Source organism: Camarhynchus parvulus, chromosome 2 (assembly GCF_901933205.1).
Source record: "Camarhynchus parvulus chromosome 2, STF_HiC, whole genome shotgun sequence".
In the NCBI taxonomy this organism is placed as follows: Eukaryota; Metazoa; Chordata; class Aves; order Passeriformes; family Thraupidae; genus Camarhynchus; species Camarhynchus parvulus.
Genome location: NC_044572.1, coordinates 103117383 through 103131290, shown reverse-complemented (window position 1 = coordinate 103131290; position 13908 = coordinate 103117383). Strand labels below are relative to the sequence as shown.

Sequence of the window (13908 nt, the reverse complement as noted above, 5' to 3'; positions counted from 1 at the left end):
GTTCTCCCTGCAGAATGAATAAGTGCTCATTAGTTTCTTAACTGAGCAAAGGGGGATGCTTTGGTAATTGAATTGTGTCGGAAATTTTTATGTTACGTGAATTTATCATAATGCAAGGCAGGAAGATAGAGGTCTGTAGGGACACTGCCCTTACCAGAATTTTATATTTTCTGGATGTCTTGATTCCCTTACATGAGAGGAGTCCCTTACATGAGATCTTATTGTCCCTTGTTACCCGAGTTTTTCTGGATTTGGGATATAAAGTATAGTATAAAAGCTAAGTTTTGGCCTCCCAGATTACCAAACTTCAGGCTTGCCCATCTCATTTTGTAGAGATACTGTCTTCTACTTTGTAAGACAACAATGCACAGTTTAGTCCATTATTCTTTATCCTTTGAGGAGTTAAGGGTTTATGTAGAAAAGAGTGAAATGATAGGACTTGAGGCAGACTGTGTTGTGTGTTGCTGTTATTTACCTTGGACTGTTACTTACCTTCATCCTTCATTTTGCTTTTGACAATGTAGAGGTACTTCACTGCCTCTTTCCTCTCACTTGAGTTATATCCTTGGCTTTGTAAGCTTGGTTTTTGAGGAAGGAATAATAAAAGCTATTTTAATCTCATTCTTCAACCAATGAGTTTGAAATAGAAGATTTAATAAGTCATGCATAAAGGATGCTTCTGAAAAATTACCATCTTTATTCCTTCAGAACCTGTCTTTTAATAGTAATCTATTACTTCCTTCTCTTTTTAAAAACTGATAAAATAATTATGCATTCCAGGAGATAGACTTATCTGAATAGCTTCACTTTATTATCTAAGTAATGACAACAAAATTTTCTTTTGCATTTCTTTGCATGCAGATTGTAGCTGTGATAGCTTTGGTAATTAATTGGATACCTCAACATTAATATTTCTGGGTTTATCATGTCACAAGAAAGCTCAAAGTTTCTTTTTTGATGAATGTGAATCCATATAGCATGTAAACAAAATTATATCATGTGTTTGCAACTTGTATATTCTGAATTTCATCATGTTTCTCTAAGGTTTCTCTACTAAAATAATTCAAAAGGTTGGAAAATGGTATGTGTTGAAGGACAGAAAGTCTAGAACTTTCCAGTACAAACCAATATATATACCTGAAGTGTTTGAAATGGTTTGTTACCACAAATACCTTGGTAGCTTGGCTTTAAAATCTCTGAGATAGCAAAAACTTAAATTTAGTGTCGCACAAGTTATCCAGAATGTAACTATTGTTCTGCAATTTTGCATTTTTTACAGGCCCTCCTCGTCAATTGAAAGTAAAACCAGATTCCGAAATTCTAAAGATTGAAAATGGTACAGCTTTTCCCTTTCAGGTTGAAGTACTGGATGAATCAGGAAATATAACAGCACAGCCAGAGTTGATTGTTCATTGTAAGGTAAACTGCATTTCATACTATGCCATAAGGATTTTTATTCTTGCTTTTTAAAGGGCTGGAAGAAGAATCTGTGTTGGAATCTACATAGAATTTAATATCTTTAGCAATGCTTTTCAAGTTTCTACAGCTTGCTAGCCATAACTGTGACTCTCTTACCTCTTATCTATTATGAGCCATTTAGTAAGTTTTAGAATCAGTGGAACATGACCTTAGAAAAGAAAGAGAAAATTACGTGAGGATGTGTAGGTTCAATTTTAAGGCATTTTAGACCATATTTATCATATACAACGTTAAAATTTATTCAGGAAAATAACTTCAGAAAGCTTACTTTTGGTATTTATAAGTTGAAAATTCAAGTCTAGTGCCTAATAATAATATTAGAAGTTATCATAAGCACCAGTATAAGCTCAGAAGGGAATGCGTATCTTGCTCTGATTTTAGGAGGTAAAAAAACTTCCCCTTTTGGCCTTCTTTTTTGGACTCAAGAAAGTGACTTTCCCAATTCTGGTGAAATCCACCAAGGATATATAAAAGTGTTTTCCCACCGCAAAATAGGCTGCATTCCATTTGCACTTCATATGGGTACATGCTCTTCCTGTAGACTGGGTCTGCAGTGATATGATGGCATATTGAATGTGATGTTTAAATTCCTTTAATGTGTGATGTTTAGTAAATTACTTCACAAGTTAATTGAATTTATTGCATAATGGCAGAAGAGTCTAATTATTGTATGTTATTAAAGCAAGTGAATAGATAGTATAATTCATTTCTATAACTTACTCCTTTCTCCCACACATCTCTTATTGCCTGCTGAAAAATACAGATGTATTTCTAACTATCTTGCAGTTGTTGGAAAACTGAAATATATTATTTTTTTCTTTAAATAATTATATATATATATTTGGACTTTGCAAATAATCATTTCTGAAATAATCATGGTAGTTGTGTAAAAGAAACTTGATGTTTAATCTTATAGTTTTTAGGTGCTTCAGACCTTCCTGTGTATTCTGTGGACTGCAGTAATGGAGGAACAAACATTTTAACTGGTCCAGTTATACATGTACAGAATATCAAGAAAGACCAGATATTGAAAGCAAGGTTTGAAGTACTTGTAAGTATTGGTTGGAATATTTGCATTAACAAAAGATTGAAAAGTTAATCCTGTCTTCCCAGCATTTTTTATGAATAAGCTTAGCTCCACCAAAGTTAGTGGTTTACGTATCATAAACCTCATTATCAGGTGACTATGCTTTTTTATCACTAGAAAATCATAAAAAGGCAAAGAGTTTTTTCCATTTTTTTCTTCACTTCCAACTCTATTTGTTAAATCCTTGAGGTGTTTCAGAAATATGTGTGTTTTCTGGGATTTTCTTCCCCTTTTTAATTCCTGGATTGTTTTCACAAACTGCCCTCATTGCATAAACATTTTAGTGTAAGAATAGGTATGGCAATCAATAGTTTTTTGTAGCATTTCAGTTTCAAAGCTCATGAAGTATGAATTTTTTAAATGCTGTTGAACATTCTAATTCTCTGTCAGTCAGGAGAGTCACACTGCTGGAGAAAAGAAGACCCATGTATGTTTTACTCTGGAAAAAAGTGTGAATAAATACTAGTATGGCAAGGTGAATTATATGAAAGGATACTTAGGATTGCACTTAAGAAGTATTTTGTAAATTTTATAACCTACTACTTTTGGAACAGAAAAAAATCTAAACAGCTAGCATCAATTCTAGTATCTGTTAAAAGTTGCAAGTATATTGGCATATCTTTTTGATTTACTTTTGACAAGTCAAGTTGATTTCATGTTTGGACATGGTCATACCTGGTAATTCTGAGTAGAGCCATAGGCTATTATGGTGTTATTAATACGTGTATGCATATCTAAATTTAATATCTTAATTATATGTCTTTTTCCTTTTTTTACCCATGAATAGAATTGCAAAGATGTGCCACCAGTGGAAAAGATTATAAAACTTCTTCCTAGCAGTCATGTTGCAAGACTACAGGTCTTAAGTATGAATGGACAAAAAGCTCTTCAGATTAAACATCAGGATGAAATCACTTGTGTTGCTGGCCAAGTCATGAATAAACTTATATTTCAGATGTATGATGAAGCAGAAAGGGAAATACCCATAACTGCAGCTGCTGCAGAAAAAATCAAGGCAAGTACTTTTGAGTAAACAGCAGCATAATATGGGGGAGAAACACAAAGCTGATACCCAATCCATAAATGTCAGACTACTACATAATATTCCTCAAAACTGTATTAATAAACTTGGAAACTTAACTCTCCTTTTAATTATTCTTTAAAATATTTTTATTAATTAAATGTCAAGTAATGCTTCAGGGTAATATTATGAAAAGCAGGTTAGTATTTCCAGTGCTTCTCCTAAATGCATTAAATAAATATCACATAGGTATAATTCCTCAGATCCAGGGCCTTCCCAACATTTAGAAACTTTAAATAGGCATGTTCCCCATGAAGGCTTGCTTGCCTATCTTATCCCCCTGTCTTATGTGTGTACTTATGTGGAGTCTAAAACAAACATAGAGATTCACCAAATATATGACACTTGTATCTCTTCTAACTCAAATTCAGTGAGGGAAACCTAATGTATGTTTTGATCTGCTTGTGCTTTTTTTCAAGTAATTGACTGTATTTCAGCAGATAGCATTGGTTACTGCTGGGAAATGTCCAGGCTTTCCACTGAAAGCTGCTATTGCCTGTATATTACATCAGCATATTTAGAATGGCTTCAAGATGCATTATGTAGCTAGTCATTTATAATTCAGCTTTTGATTAATTTATAAAATTTTAATTTTAGGTCAACTGGACACCTAAAATTGACAGAGAGCTGTTGATGCAGGGATTATTACCTGATGTAAAAGTACCAACTTCAGTAAAAGACGCACGTTACTGTCTAATTACTTACCTTGATGAGCACGTTTCTTTGGAAAGTGCATTCACAGTCAGGTTTGTTCATTTGGTATATTTCTTTATTAACCATGTTATTGGCATAGCATTATAGATCTCATTACTTTGGGATAAAACAAAAGTCTTTAGCTGAAATAATGAAAGTGGTTGGCAAATTAGCAGGAGAATGTCAGCTTGGGAAATGGGAAGAGTTTGTGTAAATTTATTACATGTGCGAACATTATCTATGTGAAAGACTCCATTGTGATTACTGACTTGCATCCAGCCCTATAATCACTTGTGTAAATATACATACACTGAAGAAGACTATTGATTTTTTCCTAAAGTTGAAGTAAACATTAGCTCACAGAATAAGGTGACTGAAGAGAAAGAAATATCCCTACAAAGTTAGTTCTTAGCTGGTTTCTCAGTCAAAACTGATAGGCTGTAAATTGAACTTTAAAATTACCTGTTTATTGCTCTTAGTGAGTTTAAGACTTGTATCTTATAAAGTTTATTAAGAGGAATCTCATTCTAAATTACTTCAGTGTATTTCATGTGATTTTAATAGGTTTTAATTAATTAATTCACAGCACTCTGATGCCAGGGGTAAATTTGCAGCAATTAGGCATTTCACAAATTTACAGTAGGAAAATAAAGTACACTGCATGACAAAGCATTAAGATTGTTAAATATATTTATCATGCCTGCTGTGATGTTATATTTACCTTTATGAGAGAAATAAGTAAATTTTCATGTACTCAGACCAGTTCCTGATGAACCCAAACACATTAAATGTAAACTAAAAGGCTCAAACACACTGCAGATGGGTGAAGAACTGCAGAGTGAAATTGGTAAGTTGTTTGCATATTCTTCATTTTCCTTTAAGATATATTTCTTGGCAGTTTGTTAAGACTGATATATATACATAGATGTCATCAAGAGTAAATTACCTTCAACTACTTTAATATAAAAAACAGGTTTACATTCTCATTCACAGAAAGATGTTCAGACTTCTGAATTGCCATTTTACATTTCTGGAGTTACTCTCTGATAAAATTTGCCTCTTACTTTGTACATCAGGACATTCATCATGCTTAGTTAAAATAGTTCATAATTTTTTGTTTAGTTCATGTATTCTGAAATCTCAAAGGCTTAACAGCATTCAGACTGTTGCTAAGGCATGGACTTCAGAGGAAGGCATGTTAGGGATCAGCCTTCTCATTCTTTGGTTTCTGTATGCAGTTGCCACATGACATAGTGAGAAATTAAAAATTGTTTCAGTATTGGAACATTAAAAGCTTGGGTATGAATAAAGAAATCACATAGAACAAAAAGAGAGAGAAAAAAAAAGAGATTGAAAAAAGCTTTCAATTTTAAGATATTTTTTTCCTTTTAATTTTTGGTAAGAAATAATCTTTTTATTCAAAGAAGTGGGAAGCACAAATATGGGATATAACTAAATAGATACATTTGGTTTATACCCACAAGACTGGGTGTTCTTATCAATGTGTATAAAAACCTGAAGAGAGTGTAAAAAAGTTGGAGCCGGGCTTTTCTTTGGTGTTCAGAGACAGTAGATAGAGACAGTGGGCGCCAAGCGAAACACGGGCTGTTCCCCCTGAACATCAGGAAGCACTTTTTCACTGTGAGGGTGACTGAGCACTGGTACAGATTGCCCAGAATTTGTGGAGTCTCCCCCCTTAGAAATACTCAGCAGCTGCCTGTCTGCAGCTGGCTCAAGGTCGCCAACTTGAGCAGGGGTTTTGAACCAGGTAACATCCAGAAATACCCTCCAACCTCAGCCTGTCATGTAGTGATAGTTATTTGAATTTTTTCTATAGTGTGTCTCTATGTTGTGTATGTTTATATTCCATATGTTGTATAATGTTTCGTTAAAGCAGCTGCTGATGCGATCATCCTAATAATCATTTTAATCATCATCATCTTTTTTAACAGATGTAATGATTACAGATCAGTTTGGAAATCAGGTTCAGACAGTGACATCTGCATGTGTAAATTCCCTAGGAGTTTCTGGGCCTGGACTTGATAAATCAAATTTGAAAATAACTTGGCAGGTATTTATAAGATGTCATATAGTTTATTCCTTTGTGGCATTTGTGTGGTAATTGTCTTAATTCTGTTACACAGAACTGAACCAAAAATGTGGAAAGGTAGTCAAATTACATGCTAGTTGGTTGCTTAAAGCATTAAAATTGTATGATCTTGTTCTAAGGAGCACAGCTGCATCTGTTAAAAACCTTATCACTGCTGCAGCTATAAAATGTGGAGGCCAGTTCACTCTGTGCTTGAGTCAGGTTTGCTTTGTTTCTAGGTTCTATATGTTTTCTTCTATCTTGCTTTTAGTCTTCTGTGGTTTTTTATGTTGGTACAGTTGATTTTAAGATCTTTTGAAAAACCTTATAGAATGAACTAGTATCTATACCTTTTAAAATATACTGGATATAACCTGAAAAACGGGTTTCTGAAAAATTCTTGAGTTTGAAATGTGTCACTTCTTACTCATGAAGTTCATTTAAATTTAAAAGAAGGAATTGAACTTGTAGTTTAATTTTTAGTCCACTGTCTCACAGTAAAAATACCAAACAGTATTTATAGCATAAATGCTGTATTGAAAAAATACTAATAAGTTTTACTTTGCTTTATTTGTTCTCGATAAAATCTTCTTTGTTTCTCAATAGGAAAGTACTCAGACAATGAAAGTAAAAGGTATTCGATACAAACCCTGTTTACTTGGAAGCAAAGAATTGTGCTTTGCTTGGCGTGAGTTTTCTGACTTTATCAGAGTGAATTTGGTAGCAGGATCCCCAGCTAAATTGCAGCTAGTGGATTGGCCAGAGTTAGAAAAGGTAAGTTGAACAATTTTGCTTTGAAAAAAAAGCATCATGGTCTGTAGTCAGGTATTTTAATTCAATTTTTAATGCAATAGCTACCTACATTAGACTTTTAAAAGTAAACTTGTTTTGGAGTAATCTAACTCATATGTGTACGTTTACAACCTTAAGTACTGTAAACTTTTTTCTGCCCCATTTGCCTTTCTACAGATAGTGTAACTTTTCTCTGGTGCAGTAATTTTACTCTGGGCTGATCCTGACACCCATCTTTCACTGCTGTTTTCCAAAAATACAATCCTTAGTGGTAGTAATGGCTGGCAGCTCATCTCTCTGTCTCTTACTGGGGTTTTTTGATGTTCAGGATGTAGGATGGCAGTCCCATATTTACTTCAGTTTACGAGTGTTTACTGTCAGAAAGTAAACACTTGTACTTCATTGTCTCTAAGACTTAATGGAAATGGCTGGAGATTTTTGGTGCTGTATATCTATTTGCCTTAGGTTTTCAAAATTATTTTTCAGTGTTTACTTTGGCTATTCAAAGAACAGTGCTTAACTTCTTGCAGAAATCCGAATAGAAAGTTGAAAGCAGAAAAAAGAAATTTGTCTGAATAGAGGACAGGAATCAAGATTGGTGTTTTGGGAAAATGGAGAAGGAGGTTACTGAAGAAAATTAAACAAAAGGTTCAGGAAGTCTCATAACTATTTTTGTTCTCTAGGCAGCTGTTCAAGTATATCAGAAAATAAAATTTTTAGACCATAGCTCTTCCTACAACAAGAACATTGATAAGGCCCTTCATAATCATGTCCTTCCTTTTAGTCACATCACCCTGAGTAACCCATGTCGTTTAATTCAAGTAGTGCATTTTATTCTAAAAAGAGAATATAAACAAACTCTAGAAATACATTCCTGCATACCATTCAATCATGGTCTAGCTGTTCTGGGAGACAAATAGTATGGGAAAGGTGGACACTGTTGCTCTGGGGATTCCTGAACTGCTGTGAATGTCCAAGATATGTACAATTGATTATCTTCATTTGAGTATCATGTATTTGTGTCTCTTCCAGCCTGTTGCAGTGATTAATGGTAGAGAATTGCAGAGGCCTCTTACTGTTCAGTTGTGTGATCAGTGGGGAAATCCAACTCCTGAACCTAATGTCAAAATCAACCTTACAAAGAGTAACAACTTAAAGGTAAGCCTTGGCCTTATTAGGTAAATTTTGTTTAACACAAGTTTTGTTGTCATGTCTATGGTATGTTAATTTTCAGGACATTTTTGGAAATGTTAATAAAATACTGTAAGATCACAAAAAAAAAACTAATCTAGTATAAGAACTGTGGCAACAAATATCATAAACTGGTCCCAGAACAAAATCCACAAATATAACAAAATTTGGATAGGACAGGATCTGAGTACAATTCGAATACATTCCAGATACTCTGCAGAACCTTTTTCCAAATTTTGCATGCACATCACGCCACCACATCCCCCATGTTATCAGAGGTAATTTACTGAATGATAGTAATGACAATGGTACAGTCTCAACTAGCAACCAAATAATTATTATCCAGTGGTTCTTTGATTTTGATTCCTGAATGTATGACTTACTGGTCTGTATGTAAAGCTGGTCAGCAGGTTTGGGCCCTACTTTATTATCCTGTGAAAAGCAGAATAAATGATATTAAAACAATGAGGATGCAAATCTAGCCCAGATATAAGTGGTTACTGTCTGTTCCATAAGTGAGGTATGAGTATCAGATGGTTTTCACATTAGTCTGTACAAAGGAAGGACTTTGACAGAATACTCCATTCATTGAAAATTTATTCCTGTGTTTGAACAAAAAAGGAAAGTTAAGCTGTCAAACATTCCTACCTGTCAGTACAGAGACTGTTATATTGAATATATATATTATCAACACAGTATATATTCGTCCACCTCTGGACATAACATTTTTTCATTCAGGGTGGCTCCTGTTCCCTTTTTGTTCCTGCTTGCCGTGCATTTGCATTCCTCAGTTTTCTCAGAATAAACAACAGCCGAGAACCTTCTTTTGCTCACTTCTCCAAAGCTGTGCCACAACCTTAGCTTTTGCCCAATTTAACTATGCTATTATTACTTCTTTTAATTGGATCTTTTGAAGTAGATTTCTTGATATCCTGAACATGTTTTTCTGTCTTTTTTTGCTCTCTTGCCACAGAAGCCTGCCTCACAGTTTGGGTTTTTTTTTTCTTTGCACCAACTACTGTCTTTATGGTGTAAGCTGAAGCTCACTCTGGGTTCTAGTTATTTTATTCTTGAGAGAAGACACAGCCTTGGCAGTAGCACTGCATGATTGTGCTGCCTGGTAAAAGAGACGTTGTGGTGGCATGCTTTGTCTTCTCCGATTTTTTTACATTCTTCCAGGGAGCACCAGCAGCATGTCTTAGAGTCCACATGTTCTTTGGCTGAGTGGGATGTGTCCAGGAGAAAGTGCTCTGAAAGCCAAGGTTGAACATTGTTATAAAAGTGTTTATTACAGCATGCTCTGCCTTGGCATTTCTAATAGGTTGTATGCACAGTCTCCCAGAAGAAATGAGAAGATTTTGGGAATGGAAATTCTCAAATAAGACGTTCTCTATATTTCAGATTCCACCCTCTAAGTCTCAAAGCCTGATACTATGCAGTTGCAGCATGCGTTCCCTGTACTTCTTTATCTTACAGATCCAAAACTGAGTAAGAACTGGAGGAACACTGTAACAAGCACTAAATAGTTTGTAGAAAGCTTTTGGATCTGAAAATACACTCAGATTAACGTCTGCTATGGATTATATGATAGCATCAGTAGCAATTTAAAAAATAACATTTATAAAATATTTGAACATATTAGTGAAGAAAAATAGCCTAGTTGAGATGAAGTGATTGCTTTTAAAATCTGGTAGAGAATTTGAACCCATTTCCTTAATATTGTCTTAATAACAGTATATCTTTCCCTAACTTACAGTACAAATTTTAGCTACAGCTCAAATTAACAGGCAGTATGGAGGCAAATAAGATAAACATTTTATCCTAAGACTATTTTTGTATAATTGAAAGGTTTTTGTGGGTTTTTTTTGACAGCTTGTTCCTTCAAACCAGCAACATAAAACAGATGACACTGGTAGGGCTAACCTGGGAGTTTTTAGTATTCACGCACCCAGGTAAGTAGTGAAAACCGGATGGATTTCATAAAGTACTACCAAGTATTAATCTAGAGCTAAGATTTACTATTCATATGCAGGTGGATGGCCAGATAGTAAGTTCTAAAAATCTAAGTGCTTAACTAAATAAAACTCAGTAGCTGCTTCTTTTGATCTACTGAGAAGCTGCTGCTGTAATTTTCTGAATCTTGTTTTATTGTGCTAGACATTGTTTTAAAGGATTGGGTAGAGTGTCCAAAGGAATTTTGAGTAGATGTATTTCATTTTTCCTATTTGCAATTCAACTGCTCAGGTCTCATTTCCAGCAGATATGTGTCCTGTGGCTCCTGCTTCTTCATCTTGTGCTTCTTCATGCTCACTTCATGTATAGCTTCCCTTATACACTTAGGTCCCATATGGCTTTTCAAATTCATAATTTCTGTATCTTCCTCATATTCACAGTTCTGCAACCCACTCCTTGTATCCCTGAGTTTTCAGAGCAAGACTGGGTTGACTTTAGCTTATTTGAAACTAGCAATAGGTGCTTGTTCTTTGCATTTAAATACGGAGGATTTGACTCATAGTACTCTTGCATTTGGAAATTTAAAACAGCATTGTTTTAAATGCTGTTGATGCTGCTCAGTGTATTTATAATGTCTGTGACTTGGTGGAAGGACGATGAATATTAGTTATCAATTTACTGCTGGAGGTTAGAAACGGGTGTGACATCATACTATTTACAGCATAATCAAAACTGGCTGGGAAGCACAGCTTCTGTGCCGTTAAATATTATATTCCCAGTTATATTTTTTTAAAAAATGGTAATTTTGGAAAAAACTTGAAATTTAAGTTTTTAATACTGTAAAGAAAATTAGTTATTTGATAGCATTGAAGACATTATATACTTCCAGTGTACTTTGCTATATGTGAATGGTACTTGGATTCACTCTTTGGAAACTTGTCAAAGTGGAATGCTCCTCACCATTTTGACTGCTTTCTGCTTTACTGTCTTCTCCTGCTTGAGGCTGTAGTTGCTAGTATCTTACAGGCAATGAAACGTGATCAAAATAATGAAATATTAACACAAAATTAAGAAATTAATATCTTAAGAATAACTTGTGACTGTACTTACCTAACATTGCATTCACAGTTCCTTTTTTTCTTCTCTTTACTACTACATTACTAGATATTGTTTAGCACATTTTCATGTACATTAGTCAGACTTGAAGCCAGTTGAAAATTGTCTTTTCAGAAGAGATTTTACATCCATTTTAATGATTTCTGTATATTGCAGGGGAGAGCACATTTTACAGATTAAAGCCTCATACAACAAGGCCATATTAGATTGTCTTGTAATCACAATAAATGTCCTGCCTGATCCTGAGAAACCTATCTGCCTAAATGTTAAATATGACAAAAGTCCTTCTTTTCCAGCAGGAGGTACTTTTCCTGGTAAGTATATGAATTTTTGGTGGAAACCAATCACTCAAGAGATTTGAAAACCTGTGGAAAACTATTTTGGTAGTTTGCCTACTGTATTTTTTTTTCGTTTTGTTTTTCTGGTCTGTTTTCTCTGTTCTTTGTAATAGCTGTGTCTGAGATGTAACACTTGGACAGAAGAGATATGTAGGTCATCTTTGGAAAGCATTTCAAAAGACCTCTTATTTATTCCAAATTGCTCCTTTTATCCATCTATAAATGGTAAAACTACATAATCTCTTTTCTGTCTTACTAAAATATGATCTGAGCTAGTTCATGTATGTTTTCCCTCATCTCTTTCTCTGGAATAGTAGCAAAGGAAGTAGCTATGAAATTCTAGGCCAGCTGTGAGCCAAGACAAACCAAAAGTAATCAGCAGGAGGACAACAAAAAATATTCTTTTCTTCTGCTGTATTCTTTCACAAAAGAGTTTGTTGCTTGGCTGTCATAACTTGGTCAGCCAACATTTTTATGGCAAGAGGTTTTTGTTTTTTAAAACACTCCATACAGTGTTATGACCTTGATTAAATTCACAAGGTATTTTAGTTTTTCCTGGAGGAATCATAAAATGACAGAGTGGTTTGGGTTGGAAGGGACCTGTAAAATTATCCACCTCCAACCTCCCTGTCAAGCAGACATTTTTCAAATGTAATGTGTAGTGTAAATCAACCAGGTTTTTAGTTAAGAAAGAGAATTAAACAGCTTCTTCAGGACAATATATATAGTATATGTGACATTAAATTATTTCATAATAAATTCTGTATTAACCACCTCATATTATTAAATAAATAAAATAACATCCTAATTATTTGATTTACTGTTGATCTCAGGTATACCCAAGGGCAGGCACTGTAATCTTGGAGGCGGTCATGCCTGAACTTTTCATGCTCATCAAATCACTGTCCTTCCCTAAAGTGCAAAATTCAGTCCTGCACGAAGAGTGCAAGTTCATTTACATGCATGAAATCCATTTGCTTTGTTCACATTTTGAACTAGAAGAAGGGTAGCTTTGTTCTAGTTTGGATTCCATTTCTTTCAGATCACTGCACTTTCTATGGGACCTACAGGAAAAGTGAAATTTATCATACTGGGATATAAAATGGCAGTAGATTGCAAAACCAGTCAACAGAATGAAATGTCTCCCTGTAGCCTACTTCTAACAGATACAGCTGTGTGATCCTAGTCTGTAAGAAATAAAGCACTTGTGAAGGAAAGGGGGATTTGAATCTTCTGTCCTTGAAGGAAGGAATCACCTACTTAACTGCTACTGGTACTCATTCCTGAAAGCAAGAAGCAGCCTGGTGTGCTATTTTGATTAGAATGATAATTTGAGAAAGGCAGACTTGAAATTCTAGGATTTTTTTTAAAGCTGTCATAAAGTAGGTGTTTGGTTTTTCCTAAGGATTGTTACCTGGTCTAATTACAGGGATAAGGAGAGGTTTTTCATACGTGATTTGAAATTCTTAGTGGTTTTGGCTCTTTTTAAAATGCTTGTTTTTTAAGTTTTTTTTTCTCTTAAGTATGAGGGAGACACAGAAATAATGAAATTTGAGCTGCTTAATTCTGAATAAAAATAATCTTCAAAACGTGTTTTTTGTCCTACAGATTTTATGGTTAGTGTTCTTTCTGAAGATAACACCATCATTAAAAATATTAATCCAGCACGAATTTCAATGAAAATGTGGGAAGCTCAGAGCGGCCGGGTTAGGACACCAGTTGATGTAAGTCATCAAAATGCATTTTCAAAATGGGTATGAAAATACCAGCTTGGGACAAATATAGTAGAACCTGTCTTTAATTTGACTTAGATCTGTGTCCTCTTCTAGATTTTAAGTAGCAAATATTGCAGATCAACCCTACATGTTTATCAGTGTTTGTCCTGTTACAAGTTGTCAGATTGGTCAAGCATCAGTACTACAATAATGACAAAAATGTTGCTGTTCTGCAGAAGCTAACTCACAGCAGGGGGAGTATTAGAAGTAGCCACGTTGAATTTTGCAAAGAAAAGACTGTGAGAATTAAGAACATGAAATTAGTGTCTAAAATACAGGCAGTCTCATTGATTCACTGTGGGCTATCAGTACTG

The 13908-nt window shown here is 34.5% G+C and overlaps 1 protein-coding gene across 1 annotated transcript in view; it reads left to right on the top strand.

Annotated features, from left to right (window-relative positions):
- SMCHD1 (structural maintenance of chromosomes flexible hinge domain containing 1) overlaps positions 1 to 13908 on the top strand; it is a 65686-nt gene that overhangs the window by 33307 nt on the left and 18471 nt on the right. The window contains exons 23-33 of the mRNA XM_030969236.1: positions 1280 to 1419; positions 2396 to 2530; positions 3354 to 3581; positions 4245 to 4393; positions 5099 to 5187; positions 6293 to 6411; positions 7036 to 7203; positions 8254 to 8379; positions 10285 to 10364; positions 11638 to 11795; positions 13428 to 13543. Of these exons, the coding sequence (XP_030825096.1) occupies positions 1280 to 1419; positions 2396 to 2530; positions 3354 to 3581; positions 4245 to 4393; positions 5099 to 5187; positions 6293 to 6411; positions 7036 to 7203; positions 8254 to 8379; positions 10285 to 10364; positions 11638 to 11795; positions 13428 to 13543 (1508 nt within the window). The remainder of the gene's footprint in view (positions 1 to 1279; positions 1420 to 2395; positions 2531 to 3353; positions 3582 to 4244; positions 4394 to 5098; positions 5188 to 6292; positions 6412 to 7035; positions 7204 to 8253; positions 8380 to 10284; positions 10365 to 11637; positions 11796 to 13427; positions 13544 to 13908) is intronic.